This window comes from Rhipicephalus microplus, chromosome X (genome assembly GCF_043290135.1).
Source record: "Rhipicephalus microplus isolate Deutch F79 chromosome X, USDA_Rmic, whole genome shotgun sequence".
Classification (NCBI taxonomy): Eukaryota; Metazoa; Arthropoda; class Arachnida; order Ixodida; family Ixodidae; genus Rhipicephalus; species Rhipicephalus microplus.
The window spans coordinates 390,974,616-390,997,512 of NC_134710.1; the positions used below are offsets into that span (position 1 = coordinate 390,974,616).

The 22,897-nt window shown below is 43.9% G+C and overlaps 1 protein-coding gene across 6 annotated transcripts in view; it reads left to right on the top strand.

Moving 5' to 3' along the window:
- LOC119161011 (solute carrier family 53 member 1) overlaps positions 1 to 22,897 on the top strand; it is a 264,235-nt gene that overhangs the window by 7,844 nt on the left and 233,494 nt on the right. For 5 of the 6 annotated variants that reach the window (XM_037413324.2, XM_037413322.2, XM_037413323.2 and 2 more), the window contains exons 2-4: positions 2,779 to 2,830; positions 6,856 to 6,957; positions 11,442 to 11,737. In XM_037413324.2, the coding sequence (XP_037269221.2) occupies positions 2,779 to 2,830; positions 6,856 to 6,957; positions 11,442 to 11,737 (450 nt within the window). Of the gene's footprint in view, positions 1 to 2,144; positions 2,238 to 2,778; positions 2,831 to 6,855; positions 6,958 to 11,441; positions 11,738 to 22,897 lie in introns of those variants that run through there. The other variant, XM_075880141.1, reaches the window with a different exon arrangement.

Here is a 22,897-nt window from a genome sequence, read left to right on the forward strand (position 1 = left end):
TGAAAAATTTTGAGGGGTTTTTCAGTTCTTGTAAGATTTTGATTTGGGCTAGTTGGTTCACAGTTCTTCAAAAGTATAGTACTATTAAAACATAAGAAGAAAGAACGAATTCGGTGTGGTGTGTTTCTTCCATTTTATTTGTGCAGTACTAGAATTTCTCGTTGACTTTTACGGCTGTTGCTTGCTGGGTTTTTCACCTGTGCTGAAATCACCGCTTCAGGCAACATTACCCGTGGCTGTGAGCATTAAGCGGACATTCCAAGGTCTTTTTGTATTCATTACGAGCATTCCTACCATTTTCTTGTTGTTCATTCCTGGGAGTCGCCATGTACGTGCAAAAGGATCTCATAATGTCACACAAAGCTTTCCGAGCATTGGGTCGTAGCTGTTTGAGTAAAAGGAAAAGGCAAGGGTGTATCTCTCACTGTCTCATATGTGCTTACGGTGCTTATCGGATATTCCTTGTCTTGAAGGCTTGCTAGACGTCGTCTGCTATCTGCGCAGAGGAAAGAATAGGGGCTCTCAAATCTTGCAGCACATTGCATGTCCTTTTATCAGTGTAGCATTGAAGGGCTTGGGAAGATCTGGACTTGTCTTATTTCATGGGCTTGCATGCGTTGGTTGGGCAACTGTGTCCTCGTTTCTTGTTTTCTCTCCTGGGCCTTACCAGGCCGAGAAGGATTAATGAAATAAGATGCTCACACTTCAATACATGCAGTGGCTGGTGCCTTTGATGCTGTGCTTATTCTTTTCTAATCGAGAGTCCCCACAACTGGATCATGCATATGGTGTTCGTCTGCAGAGCTCTCATACTCTGAAAGAAAGTGGCCAAACTTTGACTTGTAGCTAAATGTTCTGTATTTTACTGGGACTGTGTATTTGTTTCCACACCTATGAAAGCTCATTTGAAGTTGACAGTATAAATGAACAAACCATGGAGGTCAGAGTTATCTGAAGGTCTCTACTGCAGTATCACTTTTAACCTTGCACCTTTTTTCCCCTTGTGAATCAATTAAAGGGAGTACTGACACAAAATTGTGCAGGCAAGATAATTTGTGGGAAAGGTTGGTGTGGACACACATGCATCATGCTCGAAATTATAGGTAATTTATCCTAGAACGTATTTCAGATCAATACTAAAGTGAGTGGTTGCACCACTGCATGCGAAACGCATCTTTGGTTTTTGTGTAAACAACCAACCACTACCTGTGTCATGAGTTTGTGTTGGCTGTTAGCATCCATGTGAGCAATCTCTCGACAGATCTTTTCAACGGAAATACAAAGGTCGATGTTCTTGCCTCTGCAGTGCATTTATGGGAGTAAAGCTTAAAGGAGCACTAACACAAAATTTTGATGAAAGATGAGTGAGGTAGATTTCCCTAGAGACATACATATCCATGAAATATCAAGGGCAAATATAACCTAGAACATATTTAAAAGCGATTTGAAAGTGCCTGCCTAAAGAAATGGGGAGCTCCTTGTGGCAGAAGTGTAAACAAACCTACGTCACGAGCGTGTGTTGGCTGTTTGTTTGGCACGCTCCTTCCGCTTGCGCTACCTACAATTTATTTCTTCATGCCTGCGGCTTTGCATGTGTCGATTGTGCTCACTGTCATTGTGGCGCCTGCTCTTGCATGCATAACATGTCGCACGAGCTGCCATGTTACATTTTTGCGTGGTCACACGGCCAGCTGCATTTACCTTGCTACTTGGAACTTCTCCTTCCTAACTCATTGCTCTTTGAAACGGAAACTGTCACTAGTAGCACTAAAAATGTCTCTAAATAAATAACCATCGCGCGCTCGCGCCAATGATGTTTCTAGCAGTGATAAGTGGTCATAAGCTATCTATCTATCACTATGAAAGAACAGTGTGCAAAATTTTTGCATCAGTGCTCCTTTAAATGCATCTCACAGCGAACTATAGCAGCACCCAGGAAGCCTTTGTTCATAAGAGTGGCCAACGCAGTGCTCATGGACATGTTGTTTTGTGTGCTAAGGTTGCCAGCTATGTTTAAATGAAAACCTACTTAAGTGAAGCTTTGGGCTAGTTGGTTTTCTATGATGAAATAAGAAAAGCGTGACATTCTACACAGGGACTCAAAATAGGCGACACGGACAAGTGCTGACCTTCAACTGAACTTTTAAGGCGAAAGGAAAATATATGCAAACCTAAAAGCATGACAAGATTCCTTTCAAGGGATGATTTCGAGGGAGATTTGTCACTCATGTTTCCAAGTATGGAGTTTGTTTTTTTGTCTCGTCCTGGGGCGGTATTCTTTTGGAAAGACTGGGCCGGGGCCGCATAAATCTGTTCATATGTTACGGGCGCGCATCTAACTCTGATTGTTGTTTCTCTGCATATTTGTCTTGTATTACATTGCATGTGTCCTGTCCGACATTTATTTATTAACTTCGTAGATGAGTACGTCATCATTCCCACGCCGATCTATATAAGGCTGAAACTTGGGGGATAAAACACAGACGCCAAAGAAAGCTAAGGACTATGCAGCAAGTGTTAGCATGAAAACGGCTAGACAAAAATGGTAGTTTTGGTTAGAAGCAAATGTTGGCAGCCCACATTCTGCTTTGGTAGACAAGCAGCGAAGTTTACTTAGGAAGGTTCTTTTCATAGATTCAAAAGTTTTCTCATCCTTTTCACCACAGCATCATGTTCATTGAAAGTCATTGCGATGTTTTTTGCCCATTCTTTAGATGTGAATAAAAAGCTCTCACCTAAGTGTTCCCCCCCCTGCGCTCACTCCCCTCCTTCTTTCAGGATATGAAGACTATGCTCTATGGGGCCGTGGAACGAGCACCATCTGCAGAAGGTGAGCATTGTTCTGCCCTTCAAGTACATAATTTCTCTAGCGTTCAGCAGTTACTGGTGTTTTGATTGTCAATATTGTTGTCTGAATACCTCATGTTTTTATCCTCATGTCTCTATGAATACTCATGTCTTTCCCTCTAATAGCTTTGTGATCGTTGTTGCCATGTGAATGTCAGACATTTGCAAGAAAGAAGCTGCCTGAATGGGTTCACTTTATAATGTTGCAATTCGCTTGGGGAAAACTCGATTCGATTGATCTTCACTGCTACTTAGTGATGATGGCATTTACTAGGCTAAGTAATTATGTTTTGGCATCATCAGAATTTCCTAGAAATATCCAGTTCATTACAGTTTTTCCATAGGGCTACTCATTTATTCAGGCTTTTTGAACTTGTGAATAAAAAAGAAGTTTGACTATGAAAAATAGTAAAAAGACAGATTTTTCAAAAAGGGAAAAGATGGCATCATTTCATTTTACCATTCTAACATAAAGGCCTGATACTTGGAGGATAACAAGCTTTAGTATATAGTGAGCAACACGGAACATGTAATGGAACAGAAAAATGATTGGCCCAACGCCACGAAATAGGAAACCAACAGAGCGTATTGGAGAACAAACAACAAACTTTCTTTAGTAGAAAAAAGCTTCTGGGAAGTCAGTGTGGGGGAAAATGTGACTAGCCTTCCACTTGCTGCTGCGGAAAACACTGCTATGCAGCATCAAGATGGCAGCATTGAATGTAAATGCTGAGTAAGCAAGAGATCTTAAATTGAGACGATGGAATTTCATTTTTTTAAGCTACACTATGAAACCATTCTTGAATGAAAGCATACTGGGCCAGCAAAAATCAGTCTTCAAGGTGTGCCCCACGTCAATTTGCCCGAAGGGAATGTAGGACTTCTGGGCATTCAGTAAACATACCTGCCAACTCTTCTGACTTTTTCATAAAATGTATGAATTTCGACTGCACTTATGATTTTACGAATGTTGCCTGAAATTTTATAAAAAATATATCATTTTCGATAAAAAATAATATTAGTAAATTAGCGTTTCCTCTGCGACTGGCTATGGCGTATTGCCATAGCTAGTCGTGGAGGCCACAAAAACGGCGTTGTGCATTATTCCGCCACCAGGAAAAAACAATGTGTATTGGTGTTATCATCATCACATACCTGACAAGTCTCCCGCATTGTCTGGGAGACTCCCATATTTTGACCGTTTCTTACGTTTGCACGGTTACCATGAAAATCTCTCGGAAATCAAAATTTGTGTGCGAGATCTGCCCACATTGACAAAAATGCAAGTCAGTCTATTCCAGGATTTTTGTGAGCCCACCGCATTTTATTTTAAACTAATTTGAGAGGCATTCATCTAGACATACAGTAGTCTCAGTGATGCGAAACCGGGGCAAATACGAATGAGTGAAATTCTCCAGCTGAATTCATGTGTCCATTGGGCCAAAATTCGAATGTTCCGAACACTTTTCCTAATCGCGGAATGTGATCTAAACTTCAGCACCGAAACCATCGAATGAAGGCCGATGGAGAGCAGCATGCTTAATGCTTCGGATGTACGTGTGCGACTAGCACACGCTATGTCTTCTACAGTGCATGTGGTTGTCGATGCCACAATCGCTGTGGACAAAACTGCGATCTTTCGACACAATCGTGTATGGTGACAGCGTCACTGACAGAACTCAAAAAGTGTGCGCTCGGCCAACGCTTAACCAGTCAAAGCAACCTTGCTTTCCGCAAATTTAGTGGAGAAAACGATGGCAGTTGCGATCATAGATAGCATAAAACGACTTAGTTTTGAAGGCACGTGGATTGAAAACAAAACTACAGTTTGCCGCAATCCCCGCACACAAAACCGCGATCGCGGCGATGCGATAGCGATCGATCTACGAGCTTTGAGGGCACGTGGCTGATGCAGTGGTCGATTAACAGTGGTAAAGATGTAAAAAAGGCTATAGTTTTGGTGTTCCTGTCCAAAGAATCTAGTAGCAAGCAAAGACAAAGCTTTGACCCGCGCTTTGCTGCGCCCTCCTGTCCATTCACGCGTGAAGACATACTCGAGTTGTTTTGATGGAAATCGATTTTTTTGCTAGTTAGTTTGATGACACGAAGTTTTGCGAGCACTTGGGCTCCCTCTTTGAGACTAACCTTAGTGGGAAACCGTACCCTCTTGTGTTCAGCCACTCCAAGCCATTGTGAGACCGCAACGCCAATGTTTGCGCTTGTATTTGGACCCCCTCTACCCATTCTTGTTTTTTGCAATGTTTTTTTTTCTTTTGGTGCTGAAAAAGGGGGAAAATAATTCAACGCGTCGATTTGACTTGTGTTGGCAAACCATGGATAATGCTTGTCTCTAAAGCCAAATCCATCACTACTACAAATTAAAAAAAAAAGTTGATAACCCCCCACCCCCATTTCCCGCTCGGGGGCTTTACGAATTGCTATGTTGTCAGATTGGCAGGTATGAGTATAGGCAGCTGTGCCTTCTTAGAATAATAACAGAGACAGTGCTCTGTTGCAGGTAGAAGTGGTAGCCTTCATGAATGCAAGCTATGCTATCTCTTGGGAATATCAGTTTGCTCTGTCATTGTTGCCTGTGCCTACCAGCAATGCCAGTGTTGAGAGCATGTTCTCATGCATGAAACTTGTGAATATACTCTACCAATACAGGATACATAGTCTCATGTTGAGCGGTATACTGCATGGTAGGGTCTCCCATTTCTAGCTGAAACTGTGTTCAAAATTGCTTCTGGGAAAAAAAAGACAGAATAATTTCAAGTAGTGCAATAGCGGTATAACATTTATGAACTACCTAGCAGAAGCGTAAAATTTCACCAGGTGTCAAAACATGCGAGTTCTGCAATGAGTGGCAGGTCTGCTCGTAAAATGGTCAAGCATAATTCGTCATCATCAGCAGCAACATCATCAGCATAGTGGGCGGATGTACAGGTGTGTTGCGTTGCAGACACATAGGGGGTGCTTTGCGACTTGGTAAAAGGAAGAATTATGGCGTAGTGGGAAATTTCAGCCTCACTTGCAGTAGACAGTCTAGTTCATTTTGAGTGGGCCTGTGCCATGTGCACAGAATTTTTTTTTTCTTGAGGCATGGCCGAGGTGTTCATCGAAAAGCAATGCCTGACTAGCCATTCAGAAAGGGATGTGCACAGTGTCCGATTACACTTTCATATTCTACTCTTGAAGTTGAAGCTTAAGAACCCCTTCCTGCCCCTCATTTTTTTTTTTTGTGGGAATGTGCAGTGGCATATGTGCAAACAGCTTCTGAATTTTTATTTATAATTTTATATTTTCTGAAAGCTATGGATAACAGTGATGAAGCAGATAAACAAGAAAGAAATAGAAAAAAGCAGGTGAACAAATGGCATTAAAGTTGAGTGTTATTCTCATTTAGTATGCAATAGGTAGAGATGAATAGTTGAGTGAATGAAGCCTTTGGAAACTAACTACCAAACGGCCACGTTTTTGAGACATTGGACTTCATGAACTTTACTACAAGCCTAAGTGTTGTTTGAAATTGGAGCTTAGCAATTTTTTTTACGTACGGGCTACAAGGGGCAAGTTAGTCTGTTCTGGTTATGAACTTTCTAAGTTTGTAATTGTAGTTAATGAGGTTATTAGTTATTGTTTCTCAGAAAGCCTTCATCACATGGCATAACTTGAAAATGCCATAGTGTCAGTATAGTAGAAATTGTAAGCATAGAAGAATCTACAAGCCTTGTATAAGAGAAATAAAAAGAAGTGCACCACATAATGAACACGGCAAAACTTCTATGTCTATCATAATTATGTATCACACTGCATTATGTGCTAAGTATGTAACACACTGTAAAAGCATTTTTGACTGTTAAAGTGAGAAGGGATCATGCAGTGCGATTAGATGTGTGTTTGCATGCTTAGGCGCTTTACGAGTTTGAAAAAGTGTTGCTTGCGTGTTTTCAACGGGACTTGCTGCTATTACTGTTTTTTTTAATTTGTTTCTGTTTGTTATTTTAGTGGTGGAACAGAGTGTCATTACAAGGTACCTGGCATCATTTGATGAAGAATTCTTCCAGTACTGTGACAAGGAGCTGGCCAAGATCAACACTTTCTATTCTGGTAAGGAGGTAACATTGTGTTTCAGGCACCTGTAGATTGTCAGTGTGGTAAAAAAAGACAACGTCCTAGGCCTGCTGTCACTGACTACCATAGTGTTTTATATGAATCAGTAAACACTTTGTGCATCTGAAGTGTTGGAGTTCACATATTGCATAATTCATGCTGTCGAGATCTTCTCTAAGTTTGAGGTAAAGAATATGCTTACACAGCATTTGTAAACAGCGGCGAATTTCCAGTCTGCTGCACATGGCACAGGTAAATCGGCACATAATGGCAAAGTACAGTGTTATTCTCTAATAGTCATCATCACGAAAGACTAATAGGGTGGCCTACTGCCAGGCGGCTGGCAAGGTTGTTCTGGCTGGTTATGCTGGGAAGGCATTTTTTTTTTTTTCATGTCAAGTCTTGTGAATGCTAAGCAGGTTCAACTCGCACTGAAACACCCACATCATTTCAGAAAGGGGCCTCGATTTGAAAGCTGCGCTTTCAGCATAAACAGAAACTTGAGCGCCTGTGATCTTAAGCACTCCCCTGTGGAGGGTCGATAGTTTCTTATAGTTTTAGGCATACATTTCTAATTGATGCTAAAATTAGTTGCATTTAATAACACTAGTAATTATTACATATGTTAAAGTGTTTCATTTAGGGGTTATCAGATATAGAGCTACAAACTAAATAAAAAAAGTCAACAGAAAATTTTGCCATCAGAATTTCTTTAAACATCAGATGAATAATATGTGGTGTTTAACGTCTCAAAACTACTATATGATTATGAGAAATGCCGTAGTGGAGGGCTCTCCCAATTTTGACCACCTGGGGATCTTTAACACGCATCCAAATCTGAGCACACGGGCTTACAGCATTTTAGCCTCCACCGAAAATGCAGCCACTACAGCTGGGATTCGATTCTGCGACCTGCGGGTTTAAAGATCAGATTGTCAAAATTTGGGGTTGCATATATTTCGACTGTAGAATATTTTTCAAAAAGTCTTTGCTATTCTATTTGTATCACTATGTTACTGTTCAAAGCATTTGAACTTCTGGCGAAAAAATATAACTGTGTTACTTGCTAAAAAGTCAAATCGCAGTGCTTCTGAATATTTTAAATGTGACATGCTTCCATGCTGATGATTACAAAAAAAAAAAAAAAAAGCAAGCACAATGCACTCTCATGGAAAGGAAATTTCTTCTGCTGGCAGTTTTGTTCCCTACTCAGTTCTGCCATCTTTAAGGTCATAGATATGCCTTGATCACGTGTCACTTCAAGAGCCATTACCTTGAGAAGCTTGCTCTACCAAAAGCTGCTTAAGGGGACATGCAGGTCAAAAAACGCGAGTTTTCTTCAAAATTACCAATTTTTTAATTTTTGCTGTTTTGATCAGATTAGTACCTCTACTGTTCTAAAAAAAGTATATACATGTCGAAACTTAATTGGAAATGCTTTAAAATTGCGTCTAAAGAGCACAAGGTGCCTGTTAAAAGGCCCTTGTGTGCACTCTTCGAGCACCTTGCCGCCAATAAGCGCCGCTGCTCGGCACTGTCGATTGCATAAGGCGGAGAGTTGAGCCTCACTCTTCGAATAATGACAGTTTCTCTCGCTGATGCGGCTCAAGAAATAATAAAAAGTAGTACGCTTTTGCACGTTTTTCAAGTGCCGAGAGTGGGTTATCACGTGGTATGGATAGGGGACCGCCATTGGCCGTTGCGCGCCTGTATGTGCTGTGAAGCCTATTTGCGGGGTCCATGTCTTGTCGAACAGCGCAGCTGAACAATGCTTTTTTCGTGTGTTTATCTCCATTATGAATGAAAAAAGCTATTTTTCAGGCATGAAAGCCATTTTGGTGGCGTGCTCTGTAGTAATAGGCTACGAGCAGCTGGTCCGATTTGCAGCAGTTGTTGGCTTGCAAAACTCAATGCGTCGAAAGTGAAAAGCCAGAAAATTCGCGATGCCGCAATGGATGACGTCAGCGCCAATCTTGCGAAAATGAAGGAGCTCGCAGTGAGGGAACTTAGCGGGGACGACATTGCCATTATGTATGATGGTATGTGGCATAAACATGGCCGCAAAATGGCATCGGCACTATTGTGTCCCTCGACACTAAACTTAGTCTAGGTTTCGCAGTCCTGTCGAACTTCTTCCTAGCTTGCAGTATGCACAAGGTTCTGCTAGATGGAGCGGAAGTTTGGCAAGCGTTTCATGGCCCTGTCTGTGGAGTCTGCTCGAAAAAGCCGAGAAGGACAAACTCGTGGTGCTGGTGTATTTTAGTGGCAGTGGCCACTACAAAAAGGATTGTTCTTTTGGGTGTGCAAATTTCATTGCATTTTATGATATCTTTTATAAATAAAAACAATTTTAAGTTTAAAACTCGTTTTTCTCAAAACACAAATTTTGCCATTTTTTTCAATGTCCCCCTCCTTTTTTGGGCACTTCTAGTGCTCGGATCTGTATGAAATTTGCCCAAGTTCTTTACCAAGTATGACAAATACAATTATCTAGTTTAAACATCAATATTTTATTATATAATACAAACTTATGTGTAAACCTTTAATTTAACTGAGGTAGCTGAAATATAGACTTTTCTAGGTGTATTATTTTTCACGACTATTACATATTTTGTATGTGCTTCCTAATTAGTTATTTGCAATCTCCACTTCATTTGAAACATTATGAACTATGAATGGTAAGAAATTGCACAAGTTTAGGGATGAAAAGAGGGTGGAGGAGGGGTTAAGGTTTTTATTTTGTCATGTTGCAGAGCTAAAAATATGTAACTTGCAAGAAAACTAATTATATATTTGAAATTAACATATAAAGTTCTATAAACAGCTCAAGTTTCCTTGCTCTAGGGTGAATATTAAAAAATAAGTGTCTTCGATTAGCATCTCCTCTTAAGGACGTCTGCAAGCTTGTCACAAGGTCGATATTTTCCCATGTTCAATCCATAGACGCTTTCCTGGTAGACACATAGTTGAAGAGCTCCTTCCTTTGTTTGCACAACCACCACTACTCATGGACACAGGTTTTGAGCATGCAGAATAGGCCTAAAATGCTTTCTGTGTTTCTTCCTATGCTTTGTCCTTTGTTGTGCTGTTGTCAGTATAAATGGCCTCTAATATACCCAAAGATTTGCTCTCTTATGCTTGTGTTCCTTCATGCACTAGCCTCCTTCAAGATGTCGCAAGACACTGTAGCCTTTAACTCAAGCGCTCTACTCCATGCAAGATGCATGTATGACACGCTGCTCTTCTTTTTAGCATTAAGTATATCAATGGTATGTCATACGTAATCCTGCCAGAATACTGTGGTGTACATGTATGTACGTATAAATGTATGTATGTGTGTATGAAAGAACCCCAGGTGGTCGAAATCTCTGGAGCCCTCCACTACGGCGTCTGTCATAATCACATGATGGTTTTGGGACGTTAAACCACACATATCAATCATGTACGTGTGTATGTTAAAAGTGCTGTTTCCAGACAGATTCTGTGTAACTCGTCACTTTATTTCATTCTCGTCAATAATCACTGGTAATTTTTTTATGTTGCTTATTTGATCCAGTTTGAAATTTGGCTTTTTGAGCTACTGTATAACCCTACTGCTTCATCTGTTCCAAGTAGGGTTTGTATCGGAAGAAAAAAAAGAAGTGGAGAGGTCAGGGATGAACATGTCAAAAGACCACATATAGTACTTGTCATGTAACACGGGGCTCATAATGTGGCTGTATTTATTAGTACACCTGATGTGACCGTTTTTGCTAAATTTCACTGTTGTTTACGAAAAAATATCTAATGGAGCTTCTGATGTTCCAACCAGTCTATTCCTTACAGCTTCTAACAAAGCTTACAATTGTGCTATGCTCTTGACACCGCAGATGATTTTACACTGAAACCTGGTTGTAAACCGGATCTTCAGTGCTGCATGCTGTTGTAGATTTTTAAAAATTATCGGAGTTGGAAGTGAGCCGGAGCACATTGGAATGTGGGAAACTGCAACCCATAAGTTGTACTTTTTTTTTTCGTTTCAACACCCTACGTAATGGACCACAATGTCTTTCCTTCTTTTTTTTTTTTTCGTAAAAGGAGTCCACAAATGTCAGGACCATCTCTGGCAGTGGGATGTCACATAACGAAACTTGCTGTGTTAAATATTCTCACACCCTCAACAGTCATTTGCTGAAAATTTTCTAAAGATCATCTGCACATATGCTACAAAGCTAGCTTCCTTGCATAGCCATGAAGAACTCTCCTGAAGCCACCTTTGTAGACCAGAAGTTGCAATTTAAATCTTGAGTTTAGCTCAGCTTCAAACAAAATTTGTGCAGAATATACACTGCAAGAGCATAACTAATTTTGTGCAATTACCATGAACTGTCACCGCCAGCTAGTGCACAAATCTCTGTGTCCTTGGTGAGATTGTGCTTGCCCTAGGGCTAGACATTTCTTCCTCGTAGTCGAGCTGTTTTTTTATAATTTTGCTGGTGCAGAAAAACTAGCAGAGGCAACACGAAAGTTCAGCAACCTCAAGTCCGAGCTGAACAACTACATCAGCAAGCTGGAGTCACACCGGCTGAGTGGCAGCGCAGCTGTCGGTGGAGGAGGGGGTCGACTGGGTCTGATGAAGGCCTTCGACCGGCAAGCACAGGAGGTCAAAATCCACACGCGCAAGATTCACGACCTGAAGCTGGCCTTCAGTGAGTTCTACCTCAGCCTCATCCTCCTGCAGAACTACCAGAACCTAAACTTCACTGGCTTCCGAAAGATCCTCAAGAAGCATGATAAAGTAAGACTGCCACATTTTCCTTGCATTTGTCAACAGAGAGAACAAAAAAATGGCTATTTAAGAACAGGACTGTGTCCTACAGTCGGCTCTAGTTAATTCAAACTCGAAAAGGCCTCTGAATTTTGTTTGAATTTTCAGAATTGCTCACTTATTTGACTGTGGGTTAGGTGACACTTTACGTTGGGATTAGGCATTGATTTTATAAGATCTAAAAATTGTTTAAGCGTTTTTAAATCCTAACTGCATGCAATGAACAGAAAGAAGTGTAAAGTCTATAAGTTTATCGGCCATTTACAGTTAAACCTGGATATAGCGAAATCGATAAATTCTCGGAAAAATCTGTTATAAAAAGGATTTCGTTATATGCAGGTTCGGTATAAGAAAATAAACGCAAAAATTAAACAAAAGGGGGGGCTAAAGACAGAGCTAACCCAAAATTCTTATTTTACAGTAAAAAACTGCATTATTATTGTGATAGCAATTATATGGACACTCTCAGCGGGTTTTTGCTGTAACCACCATGTTCTGCAACAAGTCCAAATTGATAACATGCCTCCGCGCATTGTAACTTTCACGAGTGGTTAAATGCGCGTGAGCGCTGCTGAAGCAGAGATAAAATCAGTCGGCCTATCCCTATCGTCTGGAAATTGCACAAGATAACATCTCCCATGTGTTAGAACTGCCATCGAATGTCAAACAGAAAGGAAACCACCAGTCTTGCATGAGCATGAAAAAACGCAGTTGGGGGGGGGGGGGAGTCACTCGAGTAGCAACAGTGAACATTGATTAAGGCCACGATCGCTGGTGCGCTTGGTATCTCGGCGAGTATCAGTGTGGTTTCAATGCAAAGAGACTGTGTGAAAAAAGCACTTCTCCCTGGAGCGGCCGTACTTGCTCACACCAGTGTTTTGTAGGAGTTCCGCGATATTGGATCCAAAAGAGTTTGCTGCCAGCCTTACTTCTTATAACATTACAATTTTTCGCTATTGCGTTCATTGCATTGCATTCAACGCACCGTCGTGTTGCCAGAACTAATAGGCTAATCACAAAAGCTACCAGTCTGTGAACTCGCGGCGTGGCGCAAAACGGAAGCGCGTGACAAGTTGACCTCCGAAGATTCATCATCACTGTGGTCTCGGAGAGTTTTAATCAGCATCTAATCTGACATCCCCTTGGTGGTGAGGACACGGTTGTCCGAAATTAAGAAAAGACATAGTTTCGCCGCAAGGACAAAGCAATTAATGCGATAATAACAACTTAGAATGTAAGTATGAAAACGGCAAGCACATCAATAGGTGCAGTGCGCTGCTCACACACAAAAAAATATGCACGAAAACAACATACACAGGATGAGAGCGAACAAAGTTTACCGATCGACACCTAATGCGCTGTTTAAACAAAAACAAGGCACAAAACGTAGTCACAGGTATAGATATGAGTGTGAACTCGCAAGTGCCCCAGTTGTTAGTTCGCTGTGTTTGAAAAGCTCACTCTTTTCGCAATTGGCGCCTGTCCAGCGAGAGAAGTAGTCTTTGTGCACCCGGCAACTAAACACAATCGTTCCGGTATAAGTCGAAGGTGCGGGATTCTCCCCAACGAAGAATAAGCGCACGTGCATCTATCCCCCCCCCCATCTGTGGGGCAAAGTGCGCTTGGAAGATGGGCGCACATCGGCGCATTATGACGAGCTGGGCACCGAATGCGGGTGGCTTTTTTTTTTTCTTGAGTTTTCTGGTATATACCTTATAAACTGGACTAGAGGTCGAGTGGGAATATAGGTCGACCCCCAAGTTCAGGTTACCAAAAAAGAAAATGAGGAAAACAACCCAAAATTGCTGAAAGACATTTATTTGCGAGTTGGGCGCACCGCACCCCGATCGTCGGAGCTCCCCTTAACCACCATAGCAACTGTTCTATTCGTCAGACGAAGCACCACTGTCTTCTGAAGACGAGAGTTTGTTGCTGGCCGCCTCCCACAGTGCGTTGTCTTCCGTGCCATCCAGCGAGTTGCTGATGGAACATTTCTTAAAAGCATTTTCCACCATGGAATCTGGCAAGGAAAGCCAGGCGGAAAGCACTCGGCCACAAACAGTCGCAAGCGGAGACCTCTGTAGGTGGCCCGTCGGTGTCTTTGGGTTGTCCCCGGACATCCACTTTTGGTACTCCAGCCGCACTCGGTCCTTGAACAGCTTGTTTAGCACAACGTCGATTGGTTGGAGGGTGGACGTCATACCACCTGGTATCACGGCGAGGTCCGTTTTTCCATCGCCCAGTGCGCGCCTCACAGCATCGGTTAAGTGACCACAAAACGCATCTAACGCCAGCATGCTGCAAAGACGCAGCAGTACACCTGGCTGAGGCTTCCAGACTACCCGTATCCATTCGAGCATCATCGCCTCGCCCATGTATCTCTTTTTGTTGACGCCAACGACAACACCGGGCAGGAACACTTCCTTCAGCATTGTCTTAGGTTTGAAAATGATAAAGGGCGGAAGCTTTCTACCATCTGCCATGCATGCCAGCATGACGGTGAAGTGCGAGTGCTTGTTGCTAGTGGACAATATCCTTGGCGCCAGGCTGCATGATCATGGTTGATGAAGGCATGCCAGACCACACGGGGGTTTCATCAGCATTGTCAATCTGCCCCATCATGTAGTTGTTCTGCTCCCGAAGTCAGTTCACGAAGCCCTGAAAGTTTATAAGCTTGTCCTCAAACTGGTCTGGAAACTTCTGACAGATGGATGTGCGTCACCCGAAAGAAAATCCTTTGCGTCTCATGAATCGACGACCCCAAGAGTTTGGTGCACGAAACTCTTCTCTCGTGAGCCCTGCTTCATGAACGAGTTCCACAGCTTTCTTGCGAATGGTATCCACGGTCACTGGCAGCGAGCACACATGAACTTCCCACACAAAGTTCCCGAGCGTATGCTCCAGCTGCGGATGAACCGCACTTCGCTCTCGAAATGACATTTTCCAAGGATTGCACATCTGCAGCTTCCCTTTCTGCACCCTCCAATAGTGCACGCTTTTTTCTCATACACCGAAGCGGCGCTGAGCAGCCATATTCGCATTCGCTTCTGTGAACTCAACAACCTTAGTTTAAATGCAGCTGAGTACTGCCTTCTTGTACTGCTACTCATATTCAGTGAACGAAAAAAAGACCACTAAAAATGAAACATAATGTCAAGCGGAGCGAGAACTTAGAACAGATCCGAGGCAAATCACGAACACAAAAGAAACAGACGAGAGAAAAAAACAACAACCTGCTATTGGATTTGAATGCGAATATGGCCGTGTGCAGCTTCTCATGCATATGCAAGCCACATTTGCCAGACAGTGGTGCACTGTCCGCTAGACACCGCTATATCAGACAAGGGGCCACTTTAACTCGTTGTTTTATTGAAGATATCTCGACATATTCCGGTTTATACGGTAGATACGTGTACATATATGTGAATGACGGCGGCAATGGTGGCAAAAAACCAGCTGAGACTGTCCATATAATTGCTATCGCAAGAAAGAAAGAAAGCAAAGCTGTACGTCGTTGGGGGGGCACACCATGTGCGCGGAGTGAAACTATGCACGCACGCACGGTGCCGAAACCAAAGAGTGAACGACCGGGACGCAGGCGCGGATACTACGGAAAACTATTAATTCGGTGAAGTGCCCTCCATATTCAGCGCGGCCCCACATATGTGATGCTAACTAAAAGCATGGCACTGCCAACGTACAAAAGAAGGCTTCCTTTCTCTTTTTTTTTGGTTTGGAGGCGGGGCACACCCGCGCATGCGCTCGCGGCGGCGAGTATAGCGGCAACGTTGGCTCATAGGGTGCAGGCCCGTTTGAGCCATTTTCCTTCAAGGACTGAAGTGCTTATTTTTCAATTTTAGACTGTTAGAATTATGTAAGCATGCAAATTTTTAATCAGTAGTAGGAAAGCAGCAGATATCTTCTGGTATGGAACCGCAAAAAGTATGAATTAACTGAATGATGGAGTTTGACTTAAGAGGCTTTTAAACACATTGAAAGAATGGAGAGCCAACCAAGAAATTGAATTTTGTTTGAAATAACCGAAAGTATGAATTATCAGAGATTTAATTATCGAGAGTCTACTGTATCAGTTTTTTGGTAGCAGGAAACTGAACCTACATGCAACACTGGTCATAGACTCTGAAGGGCAGACTTGTTGGCTAGCTTTGCCGTGGTGATCTAGTGGCTAAGATACTCGGCTGCTGACCTGCAGGTCGCGGCACCAAATCCTGGCTGTGGTGGCTGCATTTTCAATAGAGGCAAAATTAGTGTAGGCCCATGTTCTCAGATTTGGGTGCACGTTTAAGAACCACAGGTGGTCGAAATTTCTGGAGTTCTCTGCTACGGCGTCTCTCAAATTCATATAGTGGTTTTGGGACTTTAAATCCCGCATATCAATCGGACTTGTTTGCTATGTGTACCTGGAAATGAAGTTCATTCGATGTTACAGCAGGGTGCATACAGGTCCTTGAAAACACTTGAATTTAAAAAATGCATTTTCAAGAACCTTGAAAGTCCTGGAATTATCGCCCATCATCGAAAATTCTTGAATTTCCAGGGCACTCCCAATTGACATTGCAGCCTTCTTTATGTGGTATATGACCATATCTGCCAAGTCTCCGGAATTTTGACCAACTCTTACATTTGTACAGTTTGCTGGAAAATTTCTCGGAAATTGAAATTTCTGTCCGTGATGTAGCCATGTTGACAAAAATGCAGCCCAATCTAATCCGGGCTTTTTACAAACCCATTGAATTTTATTGGGAACGAAATTAGGAGGTGTGCATCGAAACGTACAGTAAAATCTCAATGATGCAAAAGGGGAGTTCGTGAAATTCCCCAGTCAAGTTCAACTATGTTGCAATAACTTGGTGTAGTGCCACATACGAAACTGTAAGAAGTAGTAGTTGACAGGACAGTGCCTCTTTCCTGTCAACTACTTCTTACAATTTTGTACGCCACGCTACACCCAATTATTGCAATGAAGTACCGGCTAGCCTGCATAGACACCTTTGTTCAGTATCAACTATGTTCATTGAGCCAAAATTCGGATGTTCCGAGCTCTGTTCCTCATCGCGGTGGGTCATATGAACTTAAGTGCTGAAACCGTGGAAAACGGGTCGAGAACAGCGCACTCTAAGCTTTAGAAGGACATGCACGACCTATGCACGCACTGTTAGAACTGCAGTTATAGTTTGCCACTACCACTGTGAACGAAACTCTGGTCACTGTTGGACATTACAGAACTTCGAAAGTGCACGCACCTTTAACGCTCGAACACTTAAAGCGACAACCACTGCGGACAAAATTGCGGCAGAATCGATCAAAGATTGCAAAAACGACATCGTTTTTAAAGTACAGTAAAACGTCGTTAATTTGTACTTGATTATTTTGAAATTCTGCTTAATTTGAAGTATTTCAGTGTACCGGTAATTTGCAATGCAAGTTTGAGTAGATAGAGTTTGAGAGAGTAAAGCAGCGGTCAGCACAAGTGCGGTTAATTCAAAGACTTTGGGTGCAGTGTGCCGATTCCGATTTTGCCTCAAATCCGCGGAAACGACAGCTCCTAAGAGCCACTAGAGAATGTAGCTCAGGGATACTAATGAGTGGTAGCTGAAGCACTCCTGCCTTGCTACTTTCAGCACGAAAAATAAAATTATAAAAAAAAAGTCGTGGTCAGGTGAAATATGTGCCTGTAAAAAACAAGAGATGCTTCTTTGCAATACAGCAGTGCCGTCCGGGCAGCATATTGCATGTTTCTCGCAACGTCAGCGCGTCACAATTTTTTCATTCTTTTTAAGATTTTCAAGAAATTATAAAGGTCAGTCTGAAGAAATCCGCGATGTCTGTGAACCTCGGAGTGCCAGTTGGTCCAGCAATTCGTGCACTTGCATAGCTGGTGGAGCTCTACTTCGAAAAGCCGGGTCGAAAGCTTCAATGGATATGTTTACCAGCCGAACACATTGCGTCACACTTTTCATTATTAAATTCTTTATTTTACAAGAAAGAATAGGCGAATGGTCGCAGCACGACGTGCTGACGCAGCGAGAAGCAGGCAACATGCTGTCCGCGTTTTACTACTGTGCTGCAGTGAAGATGCCTCGTTTTTCGCAGGTGTGCATTTCAGTTTATCACTTTTTTTGTTTTGTTGCGATAGCAATCATATGGACAGTCTCGGCTGTTTCTTACCATTGCCAAAGCTGCCGCCATGCACCATATATGTATACATATCTATATATAGGAAAACTCGAGAATGAAAAAAAAGCCGCCCGCGCTCGGCACTTAGCTCGTCGCCATGCGCCAGTGCGTGCTTATCTCCCACGCATGGGGGCAAAGGGGTTAGGTGCTTGTGCGCTAGTGCTTATCCTTCGATGAGAATCGTGTGCCTTGGCCTTTCACCGGAATGACTGTGTTAGTTTTCTGGGCCACAAAGGTCAACTTCGCTCGCTGGGCAGGGCGCGTTTCCGAAAAGAGCGCGCTTGTCAAATACAGCGAAGTAACAACTGGGACACTCGATAGTTCGCACTTGTATCTGTACCTGTGATTACGCTTCGTGCATCGTTTTTGTTTAAACAGCATGTTAAGTGTTGAGTTGTCAACGTTGTTAGTTAGCTCTCGTCCTGTGTGTTTTTTTCGTGCGTCATTTGTGCGTGAGCAGCGCGCTGCATCTTTCGATCTGCTAGCCGTTCTCAGCGTTACATTCCAAGTTATTGCTATCGTATTCATTGCTTCGCCCTTGCGGCAAAACTGCGACTTTTTTTTTTTTTTCAGTGAGAACAGTTAGGCCTAGAATGCCCCCTTGTTTGCGGCTGAACAGTGACTAGGTGTTGCTGCGAAACATAAGCCTTGGAGCCACAAACTAGCCAGTACAGCAAATGACCAGCCCTGAATAGTTTGAATAATTTGAAGTTCCTTGCATTCCACTTTTTGTATGTTCTGTTAATTTGAAAACCCGCTCTAATTGAAGATTTTTCATGGTCCCAGTGACTTTTAATTAACAAGGCTTTACTGTACGTTCGCAGCCACCGCACATAGATTGAAAACGAAACTAGCGCTTTCTGCAACCGCCGCGTGCGAAACCGCGGTTACAGACGCGGCTAACGCAACGGTGGAGGCAGTAAAGATTTGGAGAACGCTAAAAGCGTTAGGCGTTTCTTTCCAAAGAATAATTTACGTTCCTGTTGATCTGGGTACTTTGGCTATTCTTAGACGTTAAGTTTTCAGTTGGCCTTAAGCAAAGCTTCGACCCGCGTTTTCCTGGCAACCTGCTGTGTTGTCCTGTTCGTTTGCCTGTGTTCCAGGAAGACGTATGCGAGTTCTTTTGACAGAAATAGATTTTGCTAATTGTTTTGATGCTGAAAATATTGATAGATACATGTAGTATGTTCGCTCCCTTTTGAGGCTTGCAGTTTTTACTGTAATTGGGAAACCCTGCCTACAGGTGTTCAGCCACTCCAAGTCTGTATGAGACCGCGCAGTGCTGATGTTCACTCACCCCCCCCCCCCTTTTTTGTGATGCTTTTTTTGGTGCACAAAAAGGGGGGGGGGAAATAAATCAGCGTGACCCGCCCCCCTCTTCTCATTGCAGAAATCCCCCAGATTCAGAATCCTTGAATTTGGCAGGTATACATTGACATGGAGCTGACCAACTCTCCATTTCTGAAACAGTAATTTGGCGTGAGTTTATATAGTTTCATCTTCCAAAACTGCACGGGGAATAAAATTTTACTGTGTGAAACCACGAACAAACGAAGTGAGGGACATTTAATGCTGTTAGGTGCTGGCTTTTTTCCTATTGTGTGAGCGGTAAATCTAAAGTGAGCTAAAGTGTATAGACATGTTTGTTTTAATTGCACTATGCATGTACTATATAAGTGAAATAAAAATGAGTCAATTTTAAAAAATTTAGTGTAAAAACTTTTCAACATTGCGTGCCGCTTTTAGTCTTTCCTGGGAAGTCCTTGAGTATGCTTCAATTTGCGCTTTGGAAACCTGTACGAACCCTGAACAGTCACTTGATCCCTTGATCAATAGTGGTGGTGTATGTAAGATTGTTGACATATTGTCATGCTATTTTGAAGCCAAAGCATGATGCAGCACAGTTCGGTGATGCGTACAGTTTGGGGAATTGTGTTTTTGGGTGTACGTGCTGTTACGAGCCGCGTCGGTGGCCGCAGCGGACCCAGTAGGTAGCATGGAGCTGGGTGGTGGTCGTCATTCCGCAGGCCACGGGGACATTCAGAACTCTCGAGAGCTGAGGCAGAGGGACAGGCGTAAAGGAAAACTTAACAAGACGTTTATTTGCAACATGTTGGACAGTAACGTCCGAACGACGACTCTTCTCGCGACACTCTCCTGTTTTCTTCTGGCGGGCTGCTCCCGCTGCCTCGCCGTGCAGTTCCGAAGATATAGGCGGAATGTCTCTTCGGGGAACCAACCACTCATGGAGAGCACAACACAAGTGTCCCTTCACACACGTGGCAGATGCATGTGGCACACGCGCGGGGACTCGGGAGCGACCACGCAGGACAAATTCACAGAAGTCCCTCCTGTAGCACACAACCGGCCTTCCGCACATTCCAGAGGGGCCCGCCCGTAGCCACTGCCCCGCAGGCAAAGCGCACAGCCGAGACAAACAGAGCCGGTGCAGGTGACAACCCGCCCCCACACAGAATGTCCGAGATGACGGGAAGGCACGCTTGGGGGCATCCGGCCCAAGGACTTCGTTACTGCTTTGTAACAGCTTCCCCGGCGGCCGGCCGAGACCTCGACGTACGAAGGTCATCCACCTTTGTGGGGAGAGGTCGATGAAGACAATGCTGGTGTGCTGAAGCCGTGGACACCTCGATGCAGTTCTACTGCAATCCTCTGGCACCCTGGTGATCTGCAGCCTCTGGTAGCGTCGTCCAAAATTGGAGAAAGGCTCCCGCTCTGCTGGCCAACATTCCTTCTCGAAAGACAGCACATGTGTCCACCACGCGAGAAACACAACTGCCAAGCAGGCAAGCGCCCATACTCTCTTCCTGAGACCCACCAGGCTTTTAATTCATCCAAAACGACCTGTTCTTCATTACAATAGCAGCAGCAATTCTAACAACCCAACCTGAAATAGGCTGCTCAAATTCACAAACACGTGTCGTGATAAAGCACAAATACAAAAAAAGCAATTGTAAACCTGTCACACACACAAAAAAAAATGGAACCTAAATACCCAAGCCAGATTACCTGACGCCATCAAGATCCCTAGAAACAACGACTTAAGCCGTCAGCGTTGCCATTCAATTTGCCTCTCTTGTAACGAATTTCTAAAGAGTATTGTTGCAATAGCAAGCTCCAGCGAAGTAGCCGGCCGTTCTTAGGCGACATCGTTTGCAACCACGTGAGGGGACAGTGGTCCGTCTCGATAATAAACTCTGATCCCGCGAGATAGCATGCGAGCTTCTGAACCGCCCATACAACACAGGCGCATTCTTTCTCTGAAGCGCTATAGGCTTCCTCCCTTACAGTTAGTTTGCGGCTTGCATATAGCACGGGATGTTCCTCTCCTGCGTCGTTTCTCTGACACAATACTACGCCCATGCCGCGGTCACTTGCATCGCACTGAACCACGAAGGGTCTAGCGTAGTCGGGGGCTTGAAGTACAGGTTGGCTCATGAGCGCATTTTTCAGCGCTAAGAATGCCCTCGCTTTCTTCTCATCCCACTCCAGAATTTGAGGTTCGGTTTTTCTAAGAGCGTCAGTAAGTGGGCTGGCAAGCTCTGAATAACGAGGAATGTAATGCTGGTAGTACCCTGCCAATCCTAGGAACGACCGCACATCTGTCTTTGTCCGGGGCTGCGGAAAATTATTAACTGCCGCCACTTTGACATCGGAAGGTCTGCGGTGGCCTTGCCCCACTATGTGACCCAGGTAAGTAACCTCTGCTCGGCCAAGTTGGCACTTCCGAGCCTTCACGGTCAGACCTGCTTCGCGGAAACGTTGAAGCACTGCTCGCAAGTGGGTGAGATGTTCGGACCATGACCCTGAAAATACTGCTACATCATCCAGATAAGGCAGGGCAAACCCCTCTAAACCCCGCAATACCTTGTCCATGAGAGCCGAGAAACAGTAGGGGGCATTCTTTAGGCCGAAGCTCAACACCTTAGGGCGGTATGTTCCTATGGGAGAAATAAACGCCGCATATCTGCTGGCCCTTTCGGTCAAAGGCACCTGCCAATAACCCCGAACGAGGTCGAAGGTAGAGATGTACTTAGCACTGCTTACTGCCTCAATTCTTTCCTCTATATTTGGTATGGGGTAGGTCTGATCCTTCGTTATGTGATTTTAACCTCCGGTAATCAACGCATGGTCGTGGATCTTTCCCAGGAACCTCCACTAATATAAGCGGAGAGGTATAATCGCTTTCACAAGCTTCAATCACATCGAGCTCGAGCATTCTTTTAATCTCGGTCTCAATAATGGCACGCTGACGCGGCGACACTCGATACGCCTTTGACCGCACGGGCTGAGTGGCCGTAAGCTCTATGTCATGCACTACCAAATTTGTTCGGCCCGGTTTCTCCGAGAACATGTCCTCATATTCTATCAGGAGGCTTTCTAGGTCACTCTTCTCGTTAGCTGTGAGCTCAGCTACCTCAACCATGGCCTTGAGCGTTTGACCAGCGTTATCCTCCTTTCTTTCCGCTCCCGAAAAGGGGAAATCTAGGGGTGGCTCTTCGGGCACGTTTACCGCCATGTTTACGCCAACCTCTCTCTCTCGATACGGTTTGAGCAGATTGCTGTGGTAGATCTGCTGCGTCTTACGTCTACCTGGCATCCTTACCAGATAGTTTGTGTCGGACAGCCTTTGAACGACTTCCGCCGGACCTTCCCATTGGACATCTAGCTTATTCATTGGTGAAGGTTTCAGCCGCATTACTTGATCTCCAGCTTCAAACCGGCGTGATCTTGCCGACCTGTCGTAGTAGCGTTTGGCCCGAGCCTGTGCCTTGCTCATATCATCCCCTGCCAGCTCCTGTGCTCTATGCAACCTTTCTAGCAGAGTTAGCACATATTCAATCACCGTAGGGTCCTCCGCTCGCCCTTCCCATGACTCCCGAAGAATACGGAGTGGGGATCGCAGAGAGCGAC